The 26,190-nt window shown below is 40.8% G+C and overlaps 1 protein-coding gene across 2 annotated transcripts in view; it reads right to left on the reverse strand.

The window, feature by feature from the left end:
• Positions 1-10,744: 10,744 nt before the first annotated feature.
• The window catches only part of LHX3 (LIM homeobox 3), a 30,123-nt gene continuing 14,677 nt past the window's right edge, over positions 10,745-26,190 (reverse strand). The window contains exons 2-6 of one of the 2 annotated variants that reach the window (XM_069748130.1): positions 20,495-20,666; positions 15,812-16,014; positions 14,336-14,487; positions 13,334-13,505; positions 10,745-12,332 (exon numbers count right to left, since the gene is read on the reverse strand). In XM_069748130.1, the coding sequence (XP_069604231.1) occupies positions 11,914-12,332; positions 13,334-13,505; positions 14,336-14,487; positions 15,812-16,014; positions 20,495-20,666 (1,118 nt within the window). In that variant the 3' untranslated portion in view covers positions 10,745-11,913. The remainder of the gene's footprint in view (positions 12,333-13,333; positions 13,506-14,335; positions 14,488-15,811; positions 16,015-20,494; positions 20,667-26,190) is intronic. The other variant, XM_069748129.1, reaches the window with a different exon arrangement.

The raw sequence follows: 26,190 nt of genomic DNA on the forward strand, positions 1-26,190 counted from the left end.
TTGTGTTCTATATTAGAGAGGTGCTGCCAGACTTCTCTGGGAACTGCTTATCTCCCGTAGAACGAAAGCAATAGGCACTAAAAATCCAACATGTCCGTTCTTTCTCTCCCCCGACATCATCAGTTGGGGAATATTTGGGAGGCCCCTACATACATTAAACTGTCAGATGATATTGGTAGGTTTTCACCAACTTTAGTCTGTGTGTAGAGGCTTGAAGAGGTACCTTGAAGAGGTATTCTTAAGTTGCATCTTTAATCTCCCTACAGTCTCCTTACTTCCTAGTTTCTTTGAGGGGGTGCTCCTCTTTGACAATTCTAGAGAGCAGCTTCATCCTGCTACTACGCATTATGGTCTGTGTGTATTCTAAGTGTACACTGTTATGACTATATTTATATAGAGAGATAACAGGGCATTTGAACAAGCACAACACTCTGGAAAGTGAGAACCATGATTAGGAGAGCTGCTCTGGAAACTGGCAATGCTGGGCACTGTGAGTCTACAGAACTGACGAGCCTTTCAGGGTCTGAGTGGGATAGAGGTGAGCAGCTAACTGCTATATGGAAATAGGCTTTAGAGAGATGACTGGGAAGTTAGGATTTTTGCAAAGGAATTTTGCACGCTTTTGCAATGTAAGTACTGCTCATACTCGGCCAGGTTCTAGTGGCCCAACTCCTTGAAAAACAGCTGTACACTAAGTAAGACAAAAGCTCTCATTGCAGGAGATCTGCAATAGATAGAAAAAAGTCAATTGTAAACTTGAACTGTTTAAAGGGACACTGTCACCTGAATTTGGAGGGAACAATCTTCAGCCATGGAGGCGGGGTTTTGGGGTTTTTGATTCACCCTTTCCTTACCCGCTGGCTGCATGCTGGCTTCAATATTGGATTGAAGTTCATTCTCTGTCCTCCATAGTACACGCCTGCGCAAGACAATCTTGCCTTGCGCAGGCGTGTACTACGGAGGACAGAGAATGAACTTCAATCCAATATTGCAGCCAGCATGCAGCCAGCGGGTAAGGAAAGGGTGAATCAAAAACCCCAAAACCCCGCCTCCATGGCTGAAGATTGTTCCCTCCAAATTCAGGTGACAGTGTCCCTTTAATGAGGTTGAACTGCAGCAATTGTAATAACATGAGAACACCACATTTAAGGTTTATGGGCTATTTAAAAAAAGCAAGTGTGCCAATCTTTTTTGTACTGGACTCCTGATAAGACCAGGTTTAGGCACAAAGGGCATGGGTGATATTTTGAATCATAAAACTCTATAACGAACTCATGGGCCAATTTTACTCCTTTGTTTAAAAAAAAAAAGTTACACGTTTCAAATAAATGGTGAGAACCAAAACAGGGATTAGTGAAAACAGACGAACAAGGTCCAAGAATTGACTAAAATTACCAAACACTCGTCCGTAATAATGGACATATAAATAATAAATAACTAAATTATTCTAGTCAATGTGGTAAACACAAAACAGGGATTTCCTCCTCCAGCTGGTGGGTAACTTGATGCATTGTGGACAGTGGACAACACAACAAGAGGAAATGAATGAGTCATGTGTCAAAACTGTAGATAATCCTTCTGGGCTCACACAATCAATTTCTACCTCCAGGTAATTCCGAGGACACAACATGGGACAAAACCACACAATGTGTCCACATCTATAGGGTTAAGCATTTTCTATAGCCAGTCCTAACAAACAACGGAGAACACAAATCCTCTCTTTTTCTTTAGAACCACCAAGGATGTCAACCTTCTGGAGTTGGCTCTTCATATATAAATATCCCCCATTGTTTCGACTGAAACCTAACCAGCTCCTGGATTTCTCCTCATTTCTTTCTGGCTGTGGATAACTCAATTTAGAATTGAAGAATTAAAATAAAATTATTGAGAGTTCAGCATTGAAAATGAAGAAGTCTTAAGGTTCTCAAGTTACGATTTTCATTGTGAAAATGGTTTTGTATTCAGTCCGTAATTTCCCTCAGCAACAATGAAAAAAAGAAGAAAAATACCTATTATACAACTATGTAGTAGGCAAATAAATTTCGATATTCCATCTGAAAAGTATCTACTCAACTTTAGGTACCAGGTTTTGGTGGTGGGCATTTTCGGAAATCCTCTATTTGGGCATCAGGAGAGTTTGTTCCACTTTTGCTTGCACAACAGTAACTTAGAGGGTGCCTGTATTGGCCACCACAAGAGTGTGATGACCCGGCATAGTCAGACTCTAGGCGTTCTGTCCATGTTTTTCATGGAGAGATCGTTTACCTAGGTCAGTCTATGGGGGCTGTTCAAATGTTGAATTTTTATTTTTTGCGAACTGATTGGTCTGTGCAAAAATCAAGGAGGCATGTCCGATATTGATGCTGATGTGTCTGATCAAAATCAGCAACGAAAGTCTGAATCTCTAAAAAAGCAGACTGTGCTCAGATGCCTGTTTTTCATGGACTGCTAGATTGGAGAAGCTGGAGAGACTTTTCTTTTTCTCATCCGAGAAAATCTGATGAAACTCGGATGAAACTCTATAGAAAATCACTGATGACATTAGGACCATTTTTCTGGTACAGATGGTGATTGAGCCCTAAAAATGAGTTTTTTTCTGAGTTTTCAGAGCAGAAATTTTCTAACTCTGCAATCAAAACTTGTGGTTTTTGGAGTTTCTAAAGGCTGTTTTGTCTGTTTATTTAGATGTTTTGAAGGACTCACAGCTCAAAACTTAAAACATTCAAATTTTTTAAAATTTTCAAATTTACTTTAAAAAAAAACCCTCAATGCACCTACTTAAAGCTAGAACATGTGGCAGCCCCACGTACCAATGACGAATACTCTTCTGTTGCCATTGTCCTGGCTGGGACCACCTGTACACAACACCAGTCTGTCCTGCCAGGACTGGGATCTGCTTTTACTGCAAGGCTCCTCAATGCCCCAGTCAGCTGGAAAGGACTAAATTATGTGTGACAGCTACATCTCCACAGAGCAGTTAGGATTAATGTAACCATTTAGTACTTAATGAAGCGACAAAGTGTAGGACCCCCAGGGGGGAAGCAGTGATGCCGGTTATGCCCCCAGGGGGGCTTTTGTAGAGTTAACATCAGCTGGTGTCTTGAATAATTCTGTAGAGAATTACCATTTGGATACAGAACATCCCATTAGCTGTATATAAACATCCCCGCCTCGTATAACGACTCATTCAGCTTTATTCTTTTCTTAAGAAAATGTTATTCAGTAAGACCCGAGGCTGCACAATTACATCGTAGACAGATCTTGGGTGGGTTGCTTCGATTTATTTATTTTTATCTTTTTATTTTATTATTTGTATATTGTTTTACTTTGGAAAATTTAAAAAAAAATCCCGAAAAGGGTAATAGTTAAATATCAATATAAACCACCTACTAAAACAATTTTTAAAACTATCAATTTATGAGACCCAAAATTCTGTGGGTCCATACTGTGTAATGCCACTGATTTCACACAGGGCGTCTTTGGGGGGTTCAGTACTACTCCGCAGCTACAGGGGACCCTAACGTGCCTTTGCTGTGTAGACTTTCAGTTATTAGGACCATCTTTGAAGGAGACTCCTCAATGCTCCTTGAATAATAAGTACGCAAATTAGCTCTCTCCTAGAGAGAACTGGAGAAGAAAGGTCCTGGAAATTAACGATCTTCTTCTCTTAGTTTACTATGTACTTCTAGGAACCAAAGGATGATGGTGACTTGAGGTTGACCCATGATTCGGTTGAGTTGATAGTACTTGACATTAACCTGATGTATGCCCCTTAATTTAGTCTCAAAGGACTATAATGCAACTTACATAAAAAAAAAATGGTTTTCATAAAAACCTGTTTGCAAGTTGCATCTGGTATTGCTAAGCTGCAATGCCAGACTCCACCAATAGACGGGGTGGTGCTGTTTTTAGAAGGCTGTATTTCTTTATATTTATTCCAGACATCCATTTAGGTGAAAATATATAAAATAATTGGATTAAAAGCATTGTTTACATCATCCCCTTGACCAGGGTGAAAAGTAGGACCTTTGGAAAAGAAGACTATGATACTCATGATAACATCAGGGATGATCAGGTTGATCTTCCTGCAGAGATATGACCATAAGTAAAGTGCATATGGACCCTACTCTACAGAAGTCCCCAGGGCCCCACAGTGGAGTGTGCCGTAAGAGCTTTCATGCTAGGACAGGATTACAAAGTGTTAAGAGTCCCTCAGGGGTCCTAAGGATGTGGAGATAAGATCAAGCTTTCCTTCTTTCCAGGTGGTTTTTGCGCTACCAGAATATCTCAATTAATTTAGCAATCAGTCTGGTATGAGCCCCAGCGGAAAGTAACACATCCAGAGAATATGGGGAATGAGTCGTTTTAGAATACGCGCTATTAAATTGTGCCCAAGTGGCGTCTGGGGACCCTGGATTCTCTATAAATCTGGATGGATTTAATTAATATTGGAACTGGTAAAAAGTTGAAGGCAGTCCGACCGTATCAAATGTTTGAAATTTTCTTTTACATTTTTTAAGGGTTGGTTTTTTTGCCCTTTTTAGATTTTTTGCTTTTTTTATTTTATGTTTTCTGTGTTTTTTTTTTCTTTTATTATTTACATAGGTTGAAAAAAGACCTAGGTCCATCAAGTTCAACCTTCCTCCACCAATTGTACATTTTGTCACTAAATTAAGTATAACCAGCAATGTTATGTGTATCAAGGATATCATCCAGCCCTTGTATAAAAGCTGTTAAAGCATCGGCCATTACTGCCTCTTGTAGTCGGCATTCCACAGTCTGACTTCTCTAACTGTAAAGATCCCTTTCTTCCATCCGTAATGAGTGCCCCCTGGTCCTTAGTGGGGTCTTTGGTAGGAATAAATCATGTGCCAGTGTTTTGTATTGACCATGTACAGTATATATTTATACATGTATCTCCTCTGAGACGTCTTTTTTTCTAAGCTAAACAAACCCAATTATTCCAACATTTCATCAGATGAGGCCTCCATCCCTTATAATAATCTAGTTGCCCACCTTTGAGCTGATTCTGACTTCTGAATATCCTTTTTAAACTATGGAGCCCAAAAGTAGATTGCATAATCTAGATGTGGCCTCACCAGTGATTTATAAAGGGGTAACAATATTTTGGGATTTTATCTATTTTTATACATCCTAAAATCTTATTTGCTTTTGCGGCTGCTCAGCTGCTCAGCTTACTTGTAACCAGAATCCCCAGTCCTTCTTCTGTTTTGTAGTCCCGAGTACACTCACTTTTAATGTATATGCAGCAATAGGATTACTATTAAGTTATATCCATTCATAGAAATAAATAGCTACTTCATGTTGACAACCACAGACATGCCAGTCTTAAGTTTTCACCGGTGACTTTTGTCCTTACCCTGACTGTTTGCTGCCCTCCCCTGACTGTTTGCTGCAGCTCCCCTGACTGTTTGCTGCGCTCCCCTGACTGTTTGCTAATGCTCCCCTGACTGTTTGCTGCGCTCCTCTGACTGTTTGCTAACGCTCCCCTGACTGTTTGCTGCCACTCCCCTGACTGTTCGTTGCCACTCTCCTGACTGTTTGCTGCCGCTCCCCTGACTATTTGCTAATGCTCCCCTGACTATTTGCTAATGCTCCCCTGACTGTTTGCTAACGCTCCCCTGACTGTTTGCTGCCACTCCCCTGACTGTTTGTTGCTGCTCCCCTGACTGTACAATGAGGAGTGCCCGCTAGGGCCTAGGGGATACTTGGTACCGGGTCCGGTGGTCGTTAACGGGGTGGTCTTGGTGGCAGTGACATGGCCCTGGGCGTCCAATTTAAAGGGAAAGTCTTTAAAGGGGTTGTTTTGAATAAAGAATGTTCATGACGCCACCTGTGGTATTCGGTCAGATATGTCCGACGCTGCTTAAAGGGGGTCCACTGGGGATGATGTTATTGCAGCAATGATGGTGTGCCTCCCCACAGGTGAAGCTTAGTCCCCAGGTCTCCCGGTGTAGTAGGCAAAGATGGTAGATAAGTGGACGCCGAACGGGTACATGTGTGCAGAATCTGGTGAGCACATAGAATTTTATGGCATGGATAATCTATATGAATACTTGCTTTAATGTCTTTGGGATTATTCTTGAATATATGGGGACTCAGATGTGATTGGTTTATCTATTGGTGTTATACTCCGCTCTGTTTTTTCCCATTGTGGATACAGAAATAAGGATATTGATTACATTATACTAGCCTTAGCCATTATTGGGGGTCGTATAGATTGGTATTCTGATGAGTCTGTATGTATCCTTCTAAATATACCCAATTTTTTCCACATTATAGATATGCATATCCCATGTCAGTTTTATAATTGATATATGAAGTTATGGCTATTTATTTACTTACATTCTGCTACTATTACACGGCTATATTTAATATGTCTATGTGATCAGCTGTTCGGTGTCCATTGACAGTACAATTGCTTTTTATCTATTTTTATGTAATTTGCAATAAAAGTTAATTTTTATTTTTATTGTGGGATCTCTTCTTATTTCCATCTTCTATGAAGTAATATGGAAAATTGGTTTGTACAATAAAGATGGTAGATGGTGTGGTGCCAGAAAGAATTGGAGAACACAAGTTTGCAGTCTCTTTACCTTTTACTGGTGGTATACAGCCACAGTCCATAGTACGGATCACAGGTGATGGAGAGGTCCGGGCAGCCTAGAAGTGATTTGGAGCCCCCTTAGCCAGGTGGGGGTGGGAAGACTTCCCTACTGCGCTGTAATGTGCGTCCCTTACTGCCTGAGGCTTCTCACAAGGTCCTCTCTCTCTCTGTCCTGGGACAGTACCCGCATGGCAAGCAACGCAAGCCTTTTTACAGGTGTCTCTACTGCAGCAACTCTGGGCTTTCTATGCTACTGTGCCTTCGAGTGTGGTTGTGGAGAAGCAATTTTTAATCTTCTGCCCTCCGGTTTCTGCTGTGGGGCATACAGTCCCACACAGCCTCGGACTCCTGGTGTCCGGTTCCTGTGCTTCAGCCCAGTCCCAGCTCTTCTCCAGCTCCTCACTTCTCCTGTCAGCCTTCCTCCTTCACACTCTCTGCAAACTAAACTCCTTCTCTAAGGCAGAACATATATAGGGAAGTTCCCCTGAAACCGGGTCTAGAGCTCCCCCTTCTGGCCTGGAGGCAGAACATATTGCATGTATGTGCTACCTGTTAAAGAGATCCTCTTCGCTTCCAGGCATGGCATCACCCTCCCTGAGAGGGAGGTAATACCACTGTGGTACCCAGACTCCTGGGGTGGCACAGCTGCCGCTCCCCTGACTGCTTGCTGCAGCTCCCCTGACTGTTTGCTGCTGCTCCCATGACTGTTTGCTGCCGTTCCCCTGACTGTTTGCTGCCACTCCCCTGACTGTTTGCTGCCGCTCCCCTGACTGTGCTACCCTGACTTTTTGCTGCCTCTCTCCTGACTGTTTGCAGCTGCTCCGCTGGCTGTTTGCTGCCGATCCCCTGACTGCTTGCTGCCACTCCCCTGACTGTTTGCTGCCGTTCCCCTGACTGTTTGCTGCCGTTCCCCTGACTGTTTGTTGCCGTTCCCCTGACTGTTTGTTGCCGATCCCCTGACTGTTTGCTGCCACTCCCCTGACTGTTTGCTGCCGTTCCCCTGACTGTTTGTTGCCGATCCCCTGATAGTTTGTTGCCGATCCCCTGACTGTTGCCGCTCCCCTGACTGTTTGCTGCTGTTCCCCTGACTGTTTGTTGCTGATCCCCTGACTGCTTGCTGCCACTCCCCTGACTGTTTGCTGCCGTTCCCCTGACTGTTTGTTGCCATTCCCCTGACTGTTTGTTGCCGATCCCCTGACTGTTTGCTGCCACTCCCCTGACTGTTTGCTGCCGTTCCCCTGACTGTTTGTTGCCGATCCCCTGAAAGTTTGCTACCACTCCCCTGACTGTTTGCTGCCATTCCCATGACTGTTTGTTGCTGATCCCCTGACTGTTTGTTTGTTGTCGATCCCCTGACTGTTTGCTGGCAGTCCCCTGACTGTTTGCTGCTGTTACCCTGACTGCTGCCGATTCCATGACTGTTGCCGATCTCCTGGCTGTTTGTTGCCGATCCCCTGACTGTTTGTTGCCGATCCCCTGACTGTTTGCTGCCGCTCCCTTGACTGTTTGCTGCCGCTCCCCTGACTGTTTGCTACCACTCCCCTGACTGTTTGCTGCCGCTCCCCTGACTGTTGCCGATACCCTGACTGTTTGCTGCCGATCCCCTGACTGTTTGCTGCCACTCCCCTGACTGTTTGCTGCTGTTACCCTGACTGTTTGTTGCCGATCCCCTGACTGTTGCCGATCTCCGGGCTGTTTGTTGCCGATCCTCTGACTGTTTGCTGCCGCTCCCCTGACTGTTTGCTGCTGCTCCTGTTGTGAATTCTGTTGTCGGGCTCCCTCCTGTGGTCATGAATGGTACTTCGGCTGGTTCTGTCCATGGACTTCCTCTGGTGGGTGTTTCTGAGTTTCCTTCCATAGGTGACGAGGTTAATTCGTTAGCTGGCTGCTCTATTTAACTCCACTTAGATCTTTGCTCCATGCCACCTGCCAATGTTCCAGTATTGGTCTAGTTCACTCCTGGATCATTCTTGTGACCTGTCTTCCCAGGAGAAGCTAAGTTCCAGCTTGTATTTCTTTGGTTTGCTATTTTTCTGTCCAGCTTGCTATTTTTATTGTTGTCTTGCTTGCTGGAAGCTCTGGGACGCAGAGGGAGCGCCTCCGCACCGTGAGTCGGTGCAGAGGGTCTTTTTGCGTCCCAGAGCTTCCAGCAAGCAAGACAACAATAAAAATAGCAAGCTGGACAGAAAAATAGCAAACCAAAGAAATACAAGCTGGAACTTAGCTTCTCCTGGGAAGACAGGTCACAAGAACGATCCAGGAGTGAACTAGACCAATACTGGAACATTGGCAGGTGGCATGGAGCAAGATCTAAGTGGAGTTAAATAGAGCAGCCAGCTAACGAATTAACCTCGTCACCTATGGAAGGAAACTCAGAAACACCCACCAGAGGAAGTCCATGGACAGAACCAGCCGAAGTACCATTCATGACCACAGGAGGGAGCCCGACAACAGAATTCACAACATGCTCCCCTGACTGTTTGCTGCCGCTCCCCTGGCTGTGCTACCTTGACTGTTTGCTGCTGCTCCCCTGACTGTTTGCTGCCACTCCCCTGGCTGTTTGCTGCTGCTCCCCTGACTGCTTGCTGCCACTCCCCTGAGTGTTTGCTGCCGATCCCCTGACTGTTTGATGCCGATCCCCTGAATGATGGTTGCCAATCCCCTGACTGCTGTCGATCCCCTGTCTTTTTTTTTTTGCTGTCAATCCCCTGACTTTTTTTTTGCTGTCGATCCCCTGACTTTTTTTTTTGCTGTCGATCCCCTGACTTTTTTTTGCTGCCCATCCCCTGACTTTTTTTGGCTGCCGACCCCCATTTCTGCTCCTCCTCTTTCAGAGCTCTTGGAATGCTTACATAACAAATTTCCCTGGATGACTAGTAATGCAAACTTCCTTTAGCAATTACTGTACATGGGTGAAAACAATCCTTGCCAATTCTCTCAAAATGACCAAAATAAGAGGTGACCTTCCAGACTCCCTGAAGAGTTTACAATTCCCCCAATCCTTAACTTCCCAAAAAGCAGCACTTCCTGAATGTTTTTTTGTGTGTGACGCTGGGGTCCTCTATTATCAGAGGCCAGGTGTCCAATTGTACAGTCACAGGTCGGGAAATAGTGTAGTGGATGCTACTGGTAAAATGAAGGTGTAGCTTGTGGGAAAGTGGTAGGATTTTGAGCGGTGGGATCTCACTGATCTATGGGAGAAATAAGGGGAGACAATTTAATTATGGGAAAATCATGCAATAGGATTTTGTGGTTGTTATTTTTACATTCTGTCTCTCACGGATGAAGTGCACCTACGATAAAAATTACAGACCTCTCCATTCTTTGTAGGTGGGAAAACTATCAAATACTTATTTCCCCCACTGTATCAAAAAGTGACTAATTGTGAGCCACTCACGTACAAAAAATTGGCAAAAATGCAGTGATGAATTGGCTCATAGTATGGAAATCCTACTGCTCAGCCAAGTACTTCATTAATGAATATTATACCACTTGGTATCTAATATTTATATACGTTAATTAAAACCAATTTGAATATACAGGAAAAAAAATTATATTTAACAATTTATTGTAAAACCCTGAATACAACCAATCTATTTCCACTACTAATGCAAAAATAAACAAATATACATATTTTTATTTTTTTTTGCAATTTAGAAAAATATATTGAAGAGTAATTAAATATTGTAAGAGGATTTTATAGCCCATAAACTGTATTTTCCTAGCAGCCATAAAATAATTTCTTCTCAGTAAATTTAGTCAGACGGAATTAGCGTTTTTGCTGACAAATTTATTCAACGTCTTGAAATGTTTGATCATTAAGGAGCAAATAAATATTACACATTGACATACACATATTCCACAGCATTCAGCAGACGAGGAACAATTTACATACTGATTTTTTTATTATTATTATTTTTACCAATAAACCAAATTGCTTTTATATTTGCTGCATTTAAAGAGAGCGACATAAAACTATACAACTGAACCATTAATGTAAAAATGAGTGTATAAAGTCAATAGTAAATGTATAAAAAAAAAATTAACAGATGATAATCTGGGGATAACATGATCTAGAAAGAAACTTTTTTTTAAGAATATTTTTTTTCTTTATTTGGCAACAGATTTTAAGTGCAATTTTAGAATGTGTTCCTATAGTGTATAAGCGATATACATGGCCATCTATAGGAAAAGGCAGTACAGCATCTGCATTGGCAGAAAAGGATGGTGAAGATATTTTTTTATTTTTTTGAAAATTCCACAACTGATAATTTCTCATGATTTTTTTCTTCTAAAATGTTTTGTCTTGGGCTAAGGATAATTTCCCTGTAGAATGTAACCCAGAAATACTCGTTTTAGAAGTGCATTGACTATAGGACTTGGCCAAAGGTGAAAACGTGTTGACTTCGAGATGAGGTGTAGCTTAAAAATTTTGTGACCCAATACAAAATTTGCGCCCCAACATGCCATATCGTAAGGAGTCAATTGATACCCCGTAGGTACCAGATCTTGGGTACAGCCTCCTAGGGACCCTTGACATCAAAGCCAATAAAACCACTGACGAGGCCCATCTTTTTGACAGGATTTACATGTCCTCCTAGTTATCTGATATCAGAGGACACAATAGACTAGATTTGTCCATTGTAAAAAAAAAAAAAGGTTTTTTAGATCATTGGTGGCAGAGGTGCCTGTCCCACCCATCAACTGCACCCTTTGCATTCACCTTGGTTTCAGTAATTGGGAAATTGACCAATTCTTGGCGTACTAATTTTTACGTTGGCCAACCATTATTAAAAAAGTTGAAAAAATCTGTATTCTCTATCAGATGGGAATGGAAAATCAATAAGAAATTGCATTTTTCTAAGATCAATGGCAAACCATACAAGTCATGCCGTCTCTTTCCTTGTTTCACCAGTTGTTTGGGTTCCTGAAATACATATAAATAAGTCAAAAAGTTGGGTTTCCAATGAAGATGATTGGTACCGTACAGCACAAGGATAAAGGTGCAGAAGAAAGTCACTGAGATTTGTAATAGATACATAGAAGTCTTTCTTAGTCCAATATGTAGAAGTTATGAAGACACAAACCAAACGCCGAAGTCTTCGATGAATGTCCAATGTTCTCCAAAGTCCTTGCAGTGAAGATTCCTCTATAGACTTCCAGCCAGGCTTATCAATTGCATTATGCTCGACTTTTCATCCCCTTCCAGTGTAAAAGTTTGGACCCCACCATCCCACCCACATCCAAGCTTAACTCACAAATAGGAGCTTGGTTCATGTCTTGTGTCAAAACTGAGCATGGTCAACTTCATCTAACCAAGAAGCAGGACTGGCAGGAAAATCTGGATATCCACCACTACTACCAGTGGAGAGGTCAGAACTTGGTCCATTTGCGCCTAATACTCTCATGGAAGGTGGCACTCCTTGCCCACCTTGCGCCATTATACCCAATCCGGCATCAGGGAATGCCAAGCTTGAAATCAACGGCTGGTGGCCTGGCATTGGCTGTAATGATGCTGGAGACTGAGGTATTCCGTAGGGGCTGTTGGATCTTAGGTCATGATACTGGTCTGAAGCTGGGATGCCGCCATGTTCCAAAGAGAAGGCACCATTGCTTCCAGCCTGCCTGCCCAGAACTGGCGATGCCTCATTTAAAGTGTTATAAATCCCATTGGAATGGTTCATTTCTGAGATGGTGGGCTCATCTGAAATGAAATCACATAGTACATCAGATTTAGGTCAGCATGAGTAATACATTTTACGATGTCATGGTTTTTATTTAAAAAAACAAACAAAAAAACTAAATGAGTTAGCCACGGGGCTATTTTAGACTAACTTCCTGTCCTTTCTTGAAAAATCTTCAACACAGCTCCTTATCAGACGCGGAAAACAATGACTGATAGCACCATAATACAGCTCTTCTATATCCTGTGAATAACACATGATCCACCAATAAGAATAGGTGATGTCACAGCTCACCTCCTCCTCCTGTACAATGACTGATAACACCCCTATATACAGTAGATAACACAGGATCCACCATTCACAATGGGTGATGTCACAGCTCACCTCCTCCTCCTGTAGAATGACTGATAACACCCCTATATACAGTAGATAACACAGGATCCACCATACACAATCGATGATGTCACAGCTCACCTACCTTTGCACATGTTCATTAGATGCTTCAATAAAAAGACAGTCTGAGTCTGTTCATTGCTGCTAAGATACATGTGCATTTCCTGAAGCAACAGGAACTTAGTCTAAAAAAAAGCCCTAGTGGCCAGTGTGAAAATTAAAAAAAGAAACACAACACAAAAACCTGATTTAAACATTAGGATATTTTCTGATGACACTTTCCCTTTAAAGATATATTGAGGATGTTTTCTAGCAGTGACAGCAACAGTTTGGGTAATAATGCAGTCAAAGTATTAGCTGGCCATGGGCCTAAGACCTACAGTTTTTCTAGTTAACACATAAAAATATCCTTTTATAAGCTCAAAACTATCTACCCCTAATCACAAGTCCGGGTATCTATAGACGGTGCGGAGGTAGCCGCACACCTAGGCCCTGGTGCCACAGAAGACGACTGACATGGGGGGCGCAAGGCCACTTCATCGGACAAGATCCGCCTCTCTTGTATGTCTAGCTGTGGCTACAACTTTTAGGTAATCGTCAATATATCCGAGATTCAACAAGTGCCTACCTGTAAAAGAGACTTCTGCATCGCTGTCCGGACCTTCTTCCTGGATACTGTCCTTATCAGATTTAGAATTTCCTCTCGACCTTTTCATGTTTCTGAAGTACTGCCCCCATCGTTGTCTCCCAGCATCTTTTTTTAATCTTTTCTCTTTTGCTCTTCTATTTTGAAACCAGACCTTGCAACATAATAAAGCAGAAATCATCATAATTAGTCTATATACATGTGTATTAAAAAAAATAATAATAATTTTCTGTAACTTCAAATTAAAATAAAAAAATATATATATTTTTTATCAATTTTTTTATCAATTATAGAAAAGGAAAAAAAATAAATGTGTAAAATCTTTAATTAAAATAGTCCAAATAAAAACATACACTTCTTAAAAATCGATAAAATCATAGTTATGTCACATTTACGCTCATTATTACATGTTTTTTTTAAGTCAATTTTTTTTCCAGTTTTCTTTTATTTTAAATGTCTTTTATATCTGATATATCTGTGCTGTGTCGTCATAAAAATGGAAAATGTCTTCCAATAAAGCTTTACTGATTGCCCCATCACATCACAATTCCATAATGATTCCTTGGGGCAAATGGTAAAACTTTTATTGGAGGATATTTTTCATTTTTACATAAATAAGTTCATCATTATTAATTCATTTAAAAAATATATAAAAAAGGATAAATAAAATATATATATTTAATAGTGACCAAAGCCAATTAAAAAAAATAAAATTATAAAAGATATTAATTAAATAATTATAATTAAATAATAAAACAAATTATCAATAATATAAAATGTTTTAAAAACGAATGGATTAAATAAATTAAACAATGCATCGTAACGCTTCTGCTTTCATGTAATTAAGGCAGAAAAAAATTAGCTTCAGCTGCTAGAAATAAAATAGAAATGGCTGCACAGTTTGCGGTAATATGTGAGTGGCGTTTTTTCTCCCCATATATAATTAATATATATTTTCCTATTAACATGCAGATCAGTCCTTACCTGCACCACTCTCATATCCAGGCCTGTCTCCGATGACAGCTGCTCTCGGACGTGTCTGGCAGGTTTTGGGGAGTTGTTATAGGCATTTTTCAGTGTCTCCAGCTGCTTTGCAGTAATGGTCGTCCTTGGCCTTTTGGCTGTCGATTCCGCTTCTGTAATATATGGAGGCAGGAAGGATTTTATACTCGTGTTTCTATTTTATTTTTTTATTTTTTTAATAGACATGCGTTCTATTACAGAAATTCGGAATTTGGTTTTGCAAATTGTTTCTAAAATTCCTCAACTTTTTTTTTTTTTTTTTACATAGTAAGTAAATATTAAAATAGGTTAATTTTATTTCATTTTTTTTTTAACCAAATTATTTAATGTGGACTTTTTTACCCATATATAAACAAAAAGCAATAAGATTTAATTCTACCTTTTATTTTATATCCATATATTTACAAAATTTTATCTGTTTCAATTCTACTAAATTACTTCTTTTTAGCACATTTAGCTGTTTGTTTGTTTTTTTTACAAAATGAAATACTAAATTGCATTATATCCTAATTGATCAATTTCAAGCAATTATTTTCGGTAATCACTTAATTTACGCTTATGATTTGATATATATATATATATATATTTTTTTTATTGTGAATCTAAATATAAAACATATTTACTTTTTAATAATTGTGTTAAACGTGTGAAGTCTTGTAATGTCGCCTTTCTATTGACGAGAAGAGGTCCTAATTCTAGGAGAACACCGACATTCTGATGGACGGATATTAGTAAGTAAAAGCTCAAAGCTTTTTAAAGCCATAAACCAAATAAATTATAGATTGTATGTATTTAGTTATTTAAAAAAAAGTTGTAGGAATGTTTGTTTTATTGCATGCCGTATTTAAAGGTTTTTTTTAAACCTTCATTTAAAAAATTTAAAACTTTTTCCAATTTGTTAAATTTTATTTTCAAATGTTATTTTCGTTTTTTTCCCCCAGATTTGTAATTTCATGAGAAATAAGATGTTATTTGTGCAAATCTAATAAAATACAGATATATATTAAATAAAATGGGGAAAAAAGAGACTTTTCTGAATCTGTAATTTTTTTTTTTTAGATTTTTTTTTTTTGGGGGGGGATTAGACAACCGTGAGACATGCAGCCGTGGGGACTCTTAACATATTTTTTGAGCACGCTGAAGACACTCTGTTAGCACCCAAGCATGCTCGGATAGTGCATTGATATCCGCCATTTCTAGCTGGGGAGTTCTAGACTATGAGGTCATTCCTAGAATTACAGGCAGAATCTCCAGAATGATCCCTACTTCCATGATCAATATCTCCTCTCACTTCTCCCCGGTCCTGCCTACATATATGTCAGTTATCGGGTACATCGTCGCGGTCAGATCAATGTATTGTGCATATATGGCCAATAATAGATGCCGAAGTTGAACCCCGGTAGGACATTGCCGCTTGCAGTGTGCACAGTGCCGTACCTCTCTGCTTTGCCGTTTCGTAGTCGGCCTTGCACACCAGCCTACTATCCTCCATTAGGTAAAACTCATCCCCGGTAGCTAGCTGCCGCTTACACACAATGCAGGAGAAGCAATGCAGGTGGTACACAAACTCCTGGGCACGCCTCACCACCTGGGTGGGGGGAATCCCTTGTTGGCAGGCTGCACATTTTGTCCCAAACCTCCTAAAGACAAAAAAATAGAAATAATCAGATTTATAATAGAAATGTATCTTGTGTATCGGGTGTAGCTATTTGCCATATTGTGGGCTCCTTTTAGGAGCAATCCCAACCTCTACTAGAACCCTACAAGAGAGGTTTTAGGACCCTCAATCAAGTTTTACCACCATTAGTCAGTGGCGATGCCCCCATGCACAAAAGAGAGGGGACTGTAACAGGGGAGAAGCTTAGGCAGCTGCCTGCACTTCTATTGCACATATTCGGGGGTGGATTTGGAGAGGCCTCCACCCCTGAGTAACAATGTTCACGTGCTCCTCACCCATCTCCATACTATGATAAGGCTATAATGGCAGGGGTTGTATGGAAAATGGGGCGTTAGTGGTCACCCTAATAGAGGAATGCAGCAGCAACACATGTGGTGACACGGACTGTTAAAGGAGCCCAACTCTACCCTGAAGAGGCAAAACCTTAATGGTTACACATCGAGGCACAGAATCATGCTGGTTGCAGATAGTCCAACTTTATTTAACAGTGGCTGGAGAGTGTTCACTGTACGGTGCCAATCATATTTTCAGCTATGACACAGTGGTCTCCTACTTAGCCAACAAATCAACAGTCTCTGGTGGTACGTAATCTCAGTTTTTACACTTGGCAGTTTCTGCCCTTCTGGGCACATACTATTATCTGCTTCTGCCCTGCCTGGCACTTACTATTATCTGCTTCGGCCCTGCCTGGCACTTACTATTATCTGCTTCTGCCCTTCTGGGCACCTACTATTATCTGCTTCTGCCCTGCCTGGCACTTACTATTATCTGCTTCTGCCCTGCCTGGCATTTACTATTATCTGCTTCTGCCCTGCCTGGCACTTACTATTATCTGCTTCTGCCCTGCCTGGCACTTACTATTATCTGCTTCTGCCCTTCTGGGCACCTACTATTATCTGCTTCTGCCCTGCCTGGCACTTACTATTATCTGCTTCTGCCCTGCCTGGCATTTACTATTATCTGCTTCTGCCCTGCCTGGCACTTACTATTATCTGCTTCTGCCCTTCTGGGCACCTACTATTATCTGCTTCTGCCCTGCCTGGCACTTCCTATTATCTGCTTCTGCCCTGCCTGGCACTTACTATTATCTGCTTCTGCCCTGCCTGGCACTTACTATTATCTGCTTCTGTCCTGCCTGGCACTTACTATTATCTGCTTCTGACCTGCCTGGCACCTACTATTATCTGCTTCTGCCCTGCCTGGCACTTACTATTATCTGCTTCTGCCCTGCCTGGCACCTACTATTATCTGCTTCTGCCCTGCCTGGCACCTACTATTATCTGCTTCTGACCTGCCTGGCACCTACTATTAGCAGTTTCTGCCCTGCCTTCCACTTACTTTTGGCAGTTTCTGCCCTGCCTGGCACCTACTATTAACAGTTTCTGCCCTGCCTAGCACCTACTAGTAGTAGCTTCTGCCCTGCCTGTCACCTACTATTAGCAGTTTCTGCCCTGCCTGGCACCTACTATTAACAGTTTCTGCCCTGCCTGGCACCTACTATTAGCAGTTTCTGCCCTGCCTGGCACCTACTATAAGTAGTTTCTGCCCTGCCTGGCACCTACTATTAGCAGTTTCTGCCCTGCCTGGCACCTACTATTAACAGTTTCTGCCCTGCCTGGCACCTAATATTAGTAGCTTCTGCCCTGCCTGGCACCTACTATTAGCAGTTTCTGCCCTGCCTGGCACCTACTATTAGTAGCTTCTGCCCTGCCTGGCACCTACTATTAATAGTTTCTGCCCTGCCTGGCACCTACTATTAATAGTTTCTGCCCTGCCTGGCACCTACTATTAGCAGTTTCTGCCCTGCCTGCCACTTACTTTTGGCAGTTTCTGCCCTTCCTGGCACCTACTATTAATAGTTTCTGCCCTGCCTGGCACCTACTATTAGCAGCTTCTGCCCTGCCTGGCACCTACTATTAGCAGTTTCTGCCCTGCCTGGCACCTACTATTAGTAGTTTCTGCCCTGCCTGGCACCTACTATTAGCAGCTTCTGCCCTGCATGGCACCTACTATTAGCAGCTTCTGCCCTGCCTGGCACTTACTATTAGCAGCTTCTGCCCTGCCTGGCACCTACTATTAGCAGTTTCTGCCTTGCCTGGCACCTACTATTAGCAGCTTCTGCCCTGCCTGGCACCTACTATTAGCAGCTTCTGCCCTGCCTGGCACTTACTATTAGCAGCTTCTGCCCTGCCTGGCACCTACTATTAGCAGCTTCTGCCCTGCCTGGCACCTACTATTAACAGTTTCTGCCCTGCCTGGCACCTACTATTAGCAGTTTCTGCCCTGCCTGGCACCTACTATTAGCAGTTTCTGCCTTGCCTGGCACCTACTATTAGCAGCTTCTGCCCTGCCTGGCACCTACTATTAGCAGTTTCTGCCCTGCCTGCCACTTACTTTTGGCAGTTTCTGCCCTGCCTGGCACCTACTATTAATAGTTTCTGCCCTGCCTGGCACCTACTATTAGCAGCTTCTGCGCTGCCTGGCACCTACTATTAGCAGTTTCTGCCCTGCCTGGCACCTACTATTAGCAGTTTCTGCCCTGCCTGGCACCTACTATTAGCAGCTTCAGCCCTGCTTGGGACCTACTATTAGCAGCTTCTGCCCTGCCTGGCACTTACTATTGGCAGCTTCTGTCCTGCCTGGCACCTACTATTAGCAGCTTCTGCCCTGCCTGGCACCTACTATTAACAGTTTCTGCCCTGCCTGGCACCAACTATTAGCAGTTTCTGCCCTGCCTGGCACCTACTATTAGCAGCTTCTGCCCTGCATGGCACCTACTATTAGCAGCTTCTGCCCTGCCTGGCACTTACTATTAGCAGCTTCTGCCCTGCCTGGCACCTACTATTAGCAGTTTCTGCCCTGCCTGGCACCTACTATTAGCAGCTTCTGCCCTGCCTGGCACCTACTATTAGCAGCTTCTGCCCTGCCTGGCACTTACTATTAGCAGCTTCTGCCCTGCCTGGCACCTACTCTTAACAGTTTCTGCCCTGCCTGGCACCTACTATTAGCAGTTTCTGCCCTGCCTGGCACCTACTATTAGCAGTTTCTGCCCTGCCTGGCACCTACTATTAGCAGTTTCTGCCTTGCCTGGCACCTACTATTAGCAGTTTCTGCCTTGCCTGGCACCTACTATTAGCAGCTTCTGCCCTGCCTGGCACCTACTTTTAGCAGCTTCTGCCCTGCCTGGCACCTACTGTTAGCAGTTTCTGCCCTGCCTGGCACCTACTAGTAGCAGTTTCTGCCTTGCCTGGCACCTACTATTAGCAGCTTCTGCCCTGCCTGGCACTTACTATTAAGCAGCTTCTGCCCTGCCTGGCACCTACTATTAGCAGCTTCTGCCCTGCCTGACACCTACTATTAGCAGCTTCTGCCCTGCCTGGCACTTACTATTAAGCAGCTTCTGCCCTGCCTAGCACCTACTATTATCAGCTTCTGCCCTGCCTGGCACTTACTATTAAGCAGCTTCTGCCCTGCCTGGCACCTACTATTAGCAGCTTCTGCCCTGCCTGGCACCTACTATTAGCAGCTTCTGCCCTGCCTGCCACTTACTTTTGGCAGTTTCTGCCCTGCCTGCCACTTACTTTTGGCAGTTTCTGCCCTGCCTGCCACTTACTTTTGGCAGCTTCTGCCCTGCTTGGCACAAGCTCTCCAGCAGTTTTCGCCTTGCGTAGTTCCCCACCACTTCCCCAACCCGACTCCTTTAACTACAACTTGGAGTCATTCCCACCCGACTAGGTCAACCCAACTCCCCACAATGACACCAAAAACCCCTCAGTATATATCGTTTGCTCTTCTCCCTCTCTGGGGTGGTGCATCCCAACCTCATCTCTGAGCCCAGGCAGCCCAGTGACCGATTTAAATTGTAACCGAGGCTTACGGAGTAACTTAACTCTGTGCTTATTTTTTTATAATTTTGTTCAGAGTTGGATATTTATAACACTTTGCAAATAGCTTTAGTAGGGGATTTTCCTTCATTCGTGTAAAAAAAAAATAGGATGTAAGTTGCTTCCAGACCCCTGCTCGTCCCCCAGTATATTTGCTTGCCTTCAGTTGTATTGATATCGGAACTCTTTTGGAGTACAGATGATGGCAGTGATGGGTCAGCTCAGCACCTCTGTCTCACGAACTCTGGGGAGAAGCTGCTGCTGGGAATTGTTCTGATGTACCGAGCCATCACTGCCATCATCTGTACTCCAAATGAGTACGTTCTGGTAATGATGTAGATGAAGGTAGGCAAGTAGACCGGGGAAAAATTTGAATTGGCCCTATTGGCCCTGCCCTGTTATCATGCCATTGAATGACGCAACATTTGTTTTATTAGGAAGCAAATTGTAGGGTTATTTCCATAAAGATCTAAAAAAAAGAAAAAATGCCTTAAAAAATTAAATATTTCCTTGTGCCGCGTTCATACAGGTATCACACATGGCGGCAGTGACACTTACTTGAAGAAGTCGTCTTTGCAGTAGACGCTGTCCCCCCTGCTGAAGCACTTCTCGGCCAGCTGGATCTGACAGTCATTGCACTTGAGGCATTTACTGTGCCAGTGTCTGTCCAACACTTTAAGAATAAATCTGTCCATGATGTGTTGATTGCAGCCGGCACACAAAGGGATTTCTGCAAGAAGAAAGCACAAACGTCCATTCTCCAGCCAAGAGCCGTGTCACTGGATCATACAGCAGCTATGGGGGGTGCTGAAATAGCAGCCAAACCTGGGCTCTGGGAATCCCCTCTGCCACACAACATACCAGGATCATACAGATTGGAGCTGAAATACGCACAAGCAACATATGAACAAAATCCAGCTTTAGAGAAAAAAAATCCTGGCAATCCCTCTAAAGCAGTGTTCCCCAACTCCGGTCCTCAAGAGCCACCAACAGGTCATGTTTACAGGATTTCCTTAAGGCCCCTTCACACTTAGCGATGCTGCAGCGATACCGACAACGATCCGGATCGCTGCAGCGTCGCTGTTTGGTCGCTGGAGAGCTGTCACACAGACCGCTCTCCAGCGACCAACGATGCCGGTAACCAGAGTAAACATCGGGTAACTAAGCGCAGGGCCGCGCTTAGTAACCCGATGTTTACCCTGGTTACCATGCTAAAAGTAAAAAAAAACAAACACTAGATACTTACCTACCGCTGTCTGTCCTCCAGCGCTGCGCTCTGCTTCTCTGCTCTCCTCCTGTACTGGCTGTGAGCCGGAAAGCAGAGCGGTGACGTCACCGCTTTGCTTTCCGGCTCACAGCCAGTACAGGAGGAGTGCAGAGCACAGCGCTGGAGGACAGACAGCGGTAGGTAAGTATCTAGTGTTTGTTTTTTATTACTTTTAGCATGGTAACCAGGGTAAACATCGGGTTACTAAGCGCGGCCCTGCGCTTAGTTACCCGATGTTTACCCTGGTTACCAGTGAAGACATCGCTGGATCGGTGTCACACACGCCGATCCAGCGATGTCAGCAGGAGTCCAGCGATGAAATAAAGTTCTGGACTTTATTCAGCGACCAACAATCTCCCAGCAGGGGCCTGATCGTTGGTCGCTGTCACACATAACGATTTCATTAACGATATCGTTGCTACGTCACAAATAGCAACGATATTGTTAACAATATCGTTGTGTGTGAAGGTACCTTTAGTATTGCACAAGTGATGGAATTATTGCCTGTGCGGGTGATGCAATTATCACCTGTGCAATACTAAGGAAATCCATGACTTCTCACTGCCTGCAGCAACCACTAGGTGGAGCCAAAGAGTTTGTACATTCCATGTATTAGCAGTATACAGTGTCAGCTCCCCCTAGTGGTGACTGCGGGCAGGCAGGAAATTCTCATTTAGCTCAGTCTATGCTCCTCTCCAATAGAAGCTGATGAGATGTGTTGGAGATTCAGAATCCGATTATTACCAAAAAATGTGTGGAGTTCTGTTATGAAATTATGAAAATATTAAAAAAACTATAAAAAAAGGACTTATGCATATCAACATAATCATTATGATGATTATCTGCAAAGCGCTGTGGAAATTAATGGCGCTATATCATTAAGTAAAATAAATAAAGTTATTGATAAAGACCAAACATTGTACAAAAGAACGAAAAAATATGTAACCTGAATGTTCCAATAACCTATTAATAATATCTATATATCTGTGTGTGGCTCCATAGACCCTGGTGGTAGTCGCACAGCTCACACTTCTGCCGGACTGTTCCTAAATACGGATACTAACAATTATATGTACCCGCTAATGAGAACACAATGGCCACCAACAGGCACACCTAGTCATGCCTACAGGACCACACAGGAGCGGAGTTGCCCCCATACACCACAATGGGCTCACACCTCCGTGACCATCGCTAATTATACCATGGAACATATATATATTGTAGAATTTGATATTACAGAAATTACAAATTTTAGAAATAGGACACTGTGTGTGTGTGTGTGTGTATATATATATATACAGTATATACCCATATTTATAGACAAGAGAAGATGAATATACACATATATTAGATATGAGCTGATAGATTTTTTGGTATTTGTACACAAGAGGTTTTGATGATAACCTTGAGGGCTTTGCAACCTTCTTTGCATAAAGAGTGCTGATTTTATTTTTCTATCTGTAGATGTATATTATATTAGACATGTAAAATCATACAAAGATATTAGATGATGGATATTAGAAATATAAGACATGCATCCGTATAGAGATGTTGGATTCAACCAACCATCTTATAAATAATATCCATATACCTCATGTCTGTCTCCCTATAAACCTATTACTTTTCTATATATACAGTATATATATATATATATATATATATATATATATATATATATATATATACACTCTTGATCTCTTATATTGTGTGTATATATATATATATTAATCATTATTATATTTAGCTATCTGCCATTATTAAATGGCAATATTCTGGATTGGTAATGAACACTAATTTATGTCTGCTATTTGTTTGTTCTGCTCCGTCCCTCATGTGAGGTGCTGGTCGCAGGGACACCCAGTAGTGTGATAGGAACCCCCTGTTCTTACAGCTGAGATTAGACAGATGATCGTAGATAGTGATTGAGAAAGCAGGTACAGGACAGATACAGACAGGGACCTGATGAGTCTTTAGAAAGATGGACAATTAATTGGTAGACATTATTTTAATGAATAACAGGGATCCAGACAAATATCCATTAATTCCAGGTGAGAGTTTAAAATGTTGGAAATGAGCTTTATCTGATGTCCAGTGTCATTTCTACCATATATCCCATACTGATAGCACGCAGCATTATATATCCTGGATCATTGCTCCTTCTTTGTACTATGGTAGTTTGATGCTAGGATTTTGAGGGGAACCCTGTATATGATGAGGAACTATATTGGTTTTATGATATATCCTAGATTTACCCTGGATGTAATGTGACCAATAGATAGCTACATATTAGATAGATAGATAGATAGATAGATAGATAGATAGATAGATAGATAGATAGATAGATAGTGAATAGACAGATAGATAGATAGATAGATAGATAGATAGATAGATAGATAGATAGATAGATAGATAGATACATAGATACATAGATAGATACATAGATAATAGATAAATATGGGCTAGATAGATAATTAGATAATAGATGGATGATAGATGGATAATAGATGGACAGATAATATATGGATAAATATTAGACTGATAGATAGAAGATAGATAAATGATAGGTATATAAATTATAGATAGAAAATGGATATAGAATTAGATACATAGATATGAGATATAGATAGATACAGAGATTTTAGAAAAGTGTTATGTATTTTTGCTATCTTTTATTTGATATATACGCATCCCTTGTAGATTGTGAGCCCTCCTGAGCAGGGTCCTCTCTCCTCCTGTACCAGTTATGACTTGTATTGTTTAAGATTATTGTGCTTGTTTTATTATGTTACTCCTCCTTACATGTAAAGCGCCATGGAATAAATGGCGCTATAATAATAAATAATAATTATAATAATAATAATAATAACAACTAAAATATGTATCTTTATTATCTATGTATTATCTATCTATAGCTATCTATCTATCTATCTATCTATCTATTATCTATTATCTATCTATCTATTAACTAACTATCTATCCATCCATCCATCCATCCATCTCCCCCCTCCATGCATTGGCGCTGTCCCGGTAAGTGCAGGGGGGAAGCAGCTTCTCTGCACCATTAATTATGGATCTGCCTTTATTCTATCACATGGAGGCAGCGGTTCTTGTCTTTTGTCTGTTTGATGTCTGATAAAATTTTAATGTTGTCTCTATTTATCTTTCTTTTCTTTTTTTTTTTGTTTAGATCTCACATAACTGTTGGAATAAAAAAAAATCAAGCTTGTTCAGAATAATAAAACAATCACCTGTTGGATCAGTTCCTTAACCCGACATTCACTGCAGTGTCCAAAACACCGGGGAGACGCTCCGTGTCCGCGTACAGCTCCCTCCAACAATCCACATCCAGCCTCTAATATATATATATATATCGGCCTTTCAGTAAATCGTCATAGAATATTGCTTGTAATGATTGAAGATTACGAAGCATCTTAAGTCTCCTTTTTTAATCTTTATTCTTCATACGTGTGTGTGTGTGTGTGTGTGTGTGTGTGTGTGTGTGTGTGTGTGTGTGTGTGTGTGTGTGTGTGTGTGTGTGTGTGTGTGCACTAAATGCTATATGTGAAGTCTACAAATATACTGCTATTGCTATATACACGTAGATAAATCGGCATATAACTTTGATTTCTTTCCATTTTTAAGATTCTCTAATTAATTTTATATACTCTGGAAAAAAATATATTTTGTCATTTTTAATATTTATTAGCAGCACTCAGATTTGTAGGATCGGATAGCATTGGTTGTCAAGAATAGTTAGCAAAGAATGCTATATTGCAGGAATTAGACATCATACTGATTTTATATATATATATATATATATATATATATATATATATATATATATATATATATATGTATATAAATAATGTATGTATATATATATATGTATATGTATGTGTGTTGTGTATATATGTATATATATATATATATATATATAATATATCTCATGGTAAAGATAAGAATACACAGAAGAAATCTTGTTATTGTGGGTTTGTTTAGTTAATAATACAAGGAGTCCCTTATATTACACCATGGTCATAATAAAGAGGAGTTTATATAGGTGATTATAAATACAGCACATGGATGTGTAGGATATAGGGATTCTGAGTATAGAAGGGAATATAACATGTATGTTTTTCAGTCCTTCTATATTATACTAAATTTAAGTACAAATCCTTATAATTATTATAGATATATAATAATCTAGCGAAAAATAATGCTATGATAGATTAAAAAAATATGGTAAGATATAAAATGGCAATAATGAACAACTTTATAGAAAACGTGATGATATAATTTATATAACAAGAAAAAAATGTAAAATATAACTTCTATTGATATGTTAATATGACAGAATTTGTTTAAAAAAAAATCTAACTTAGGAAAATTAAATGCGTCAGAATGTAATGAAATATTATAGAATAACATATAAAAATCAGAGAAAAATTACTGTATAATAAATTATGATAAAGTAGAATGAGGATAATCAATGAAAAAAAAAACAGAATATCTAGCAAATTAAAATATCTAAAATAATAAAAAATTAAGGAAAATATATAGAAAATTAAAATAACTGCAATCATAGAGTAAGAATGAAAATATATAGAAAATTAAAATAACTGCAATCATAGAGTAAGAATGAAAATATATAGAAAATTAAAATAACTGCAATCATAGAGTAAGAATGAAAATATATAGAAAATTAAAATAACTACAATCATAGAATAAGAATGAAAATATATAGAAAATTCAAATATTGAAAGTAATATAGAATAGATATGAAATAGAATACTAAAATCAGAGTAAAAATGGAAATATCTAGAAAACTAAAATCAGACTGCGAATGAAAATATCTAGAAAATTAAAATGTATAAAATCATAGAAGAGTAATTTAAATTTCTAGAACATTTAAAATACAGAAAAGTAATGAAAAAATCTAGAAAATGAAGATCTGAAAAAAATAATGTAAATGTCTAGAACATTCAAA

The sequence above is a fragment of the Ranitomeya imitator genome, chromosome 2 (genome assembly GCF_032444005.1).
Source record: "Ranitomeya imitator isolate aRanImi1 chromosome 2, aRanImi1.pri, whole genome shotgun sequence".
NCBI lineage: Eukaryota > Metazoa > Chordata > Amphibia > Anura > Dendrobatidae > Ranitomeya > Ranitomeya imitator.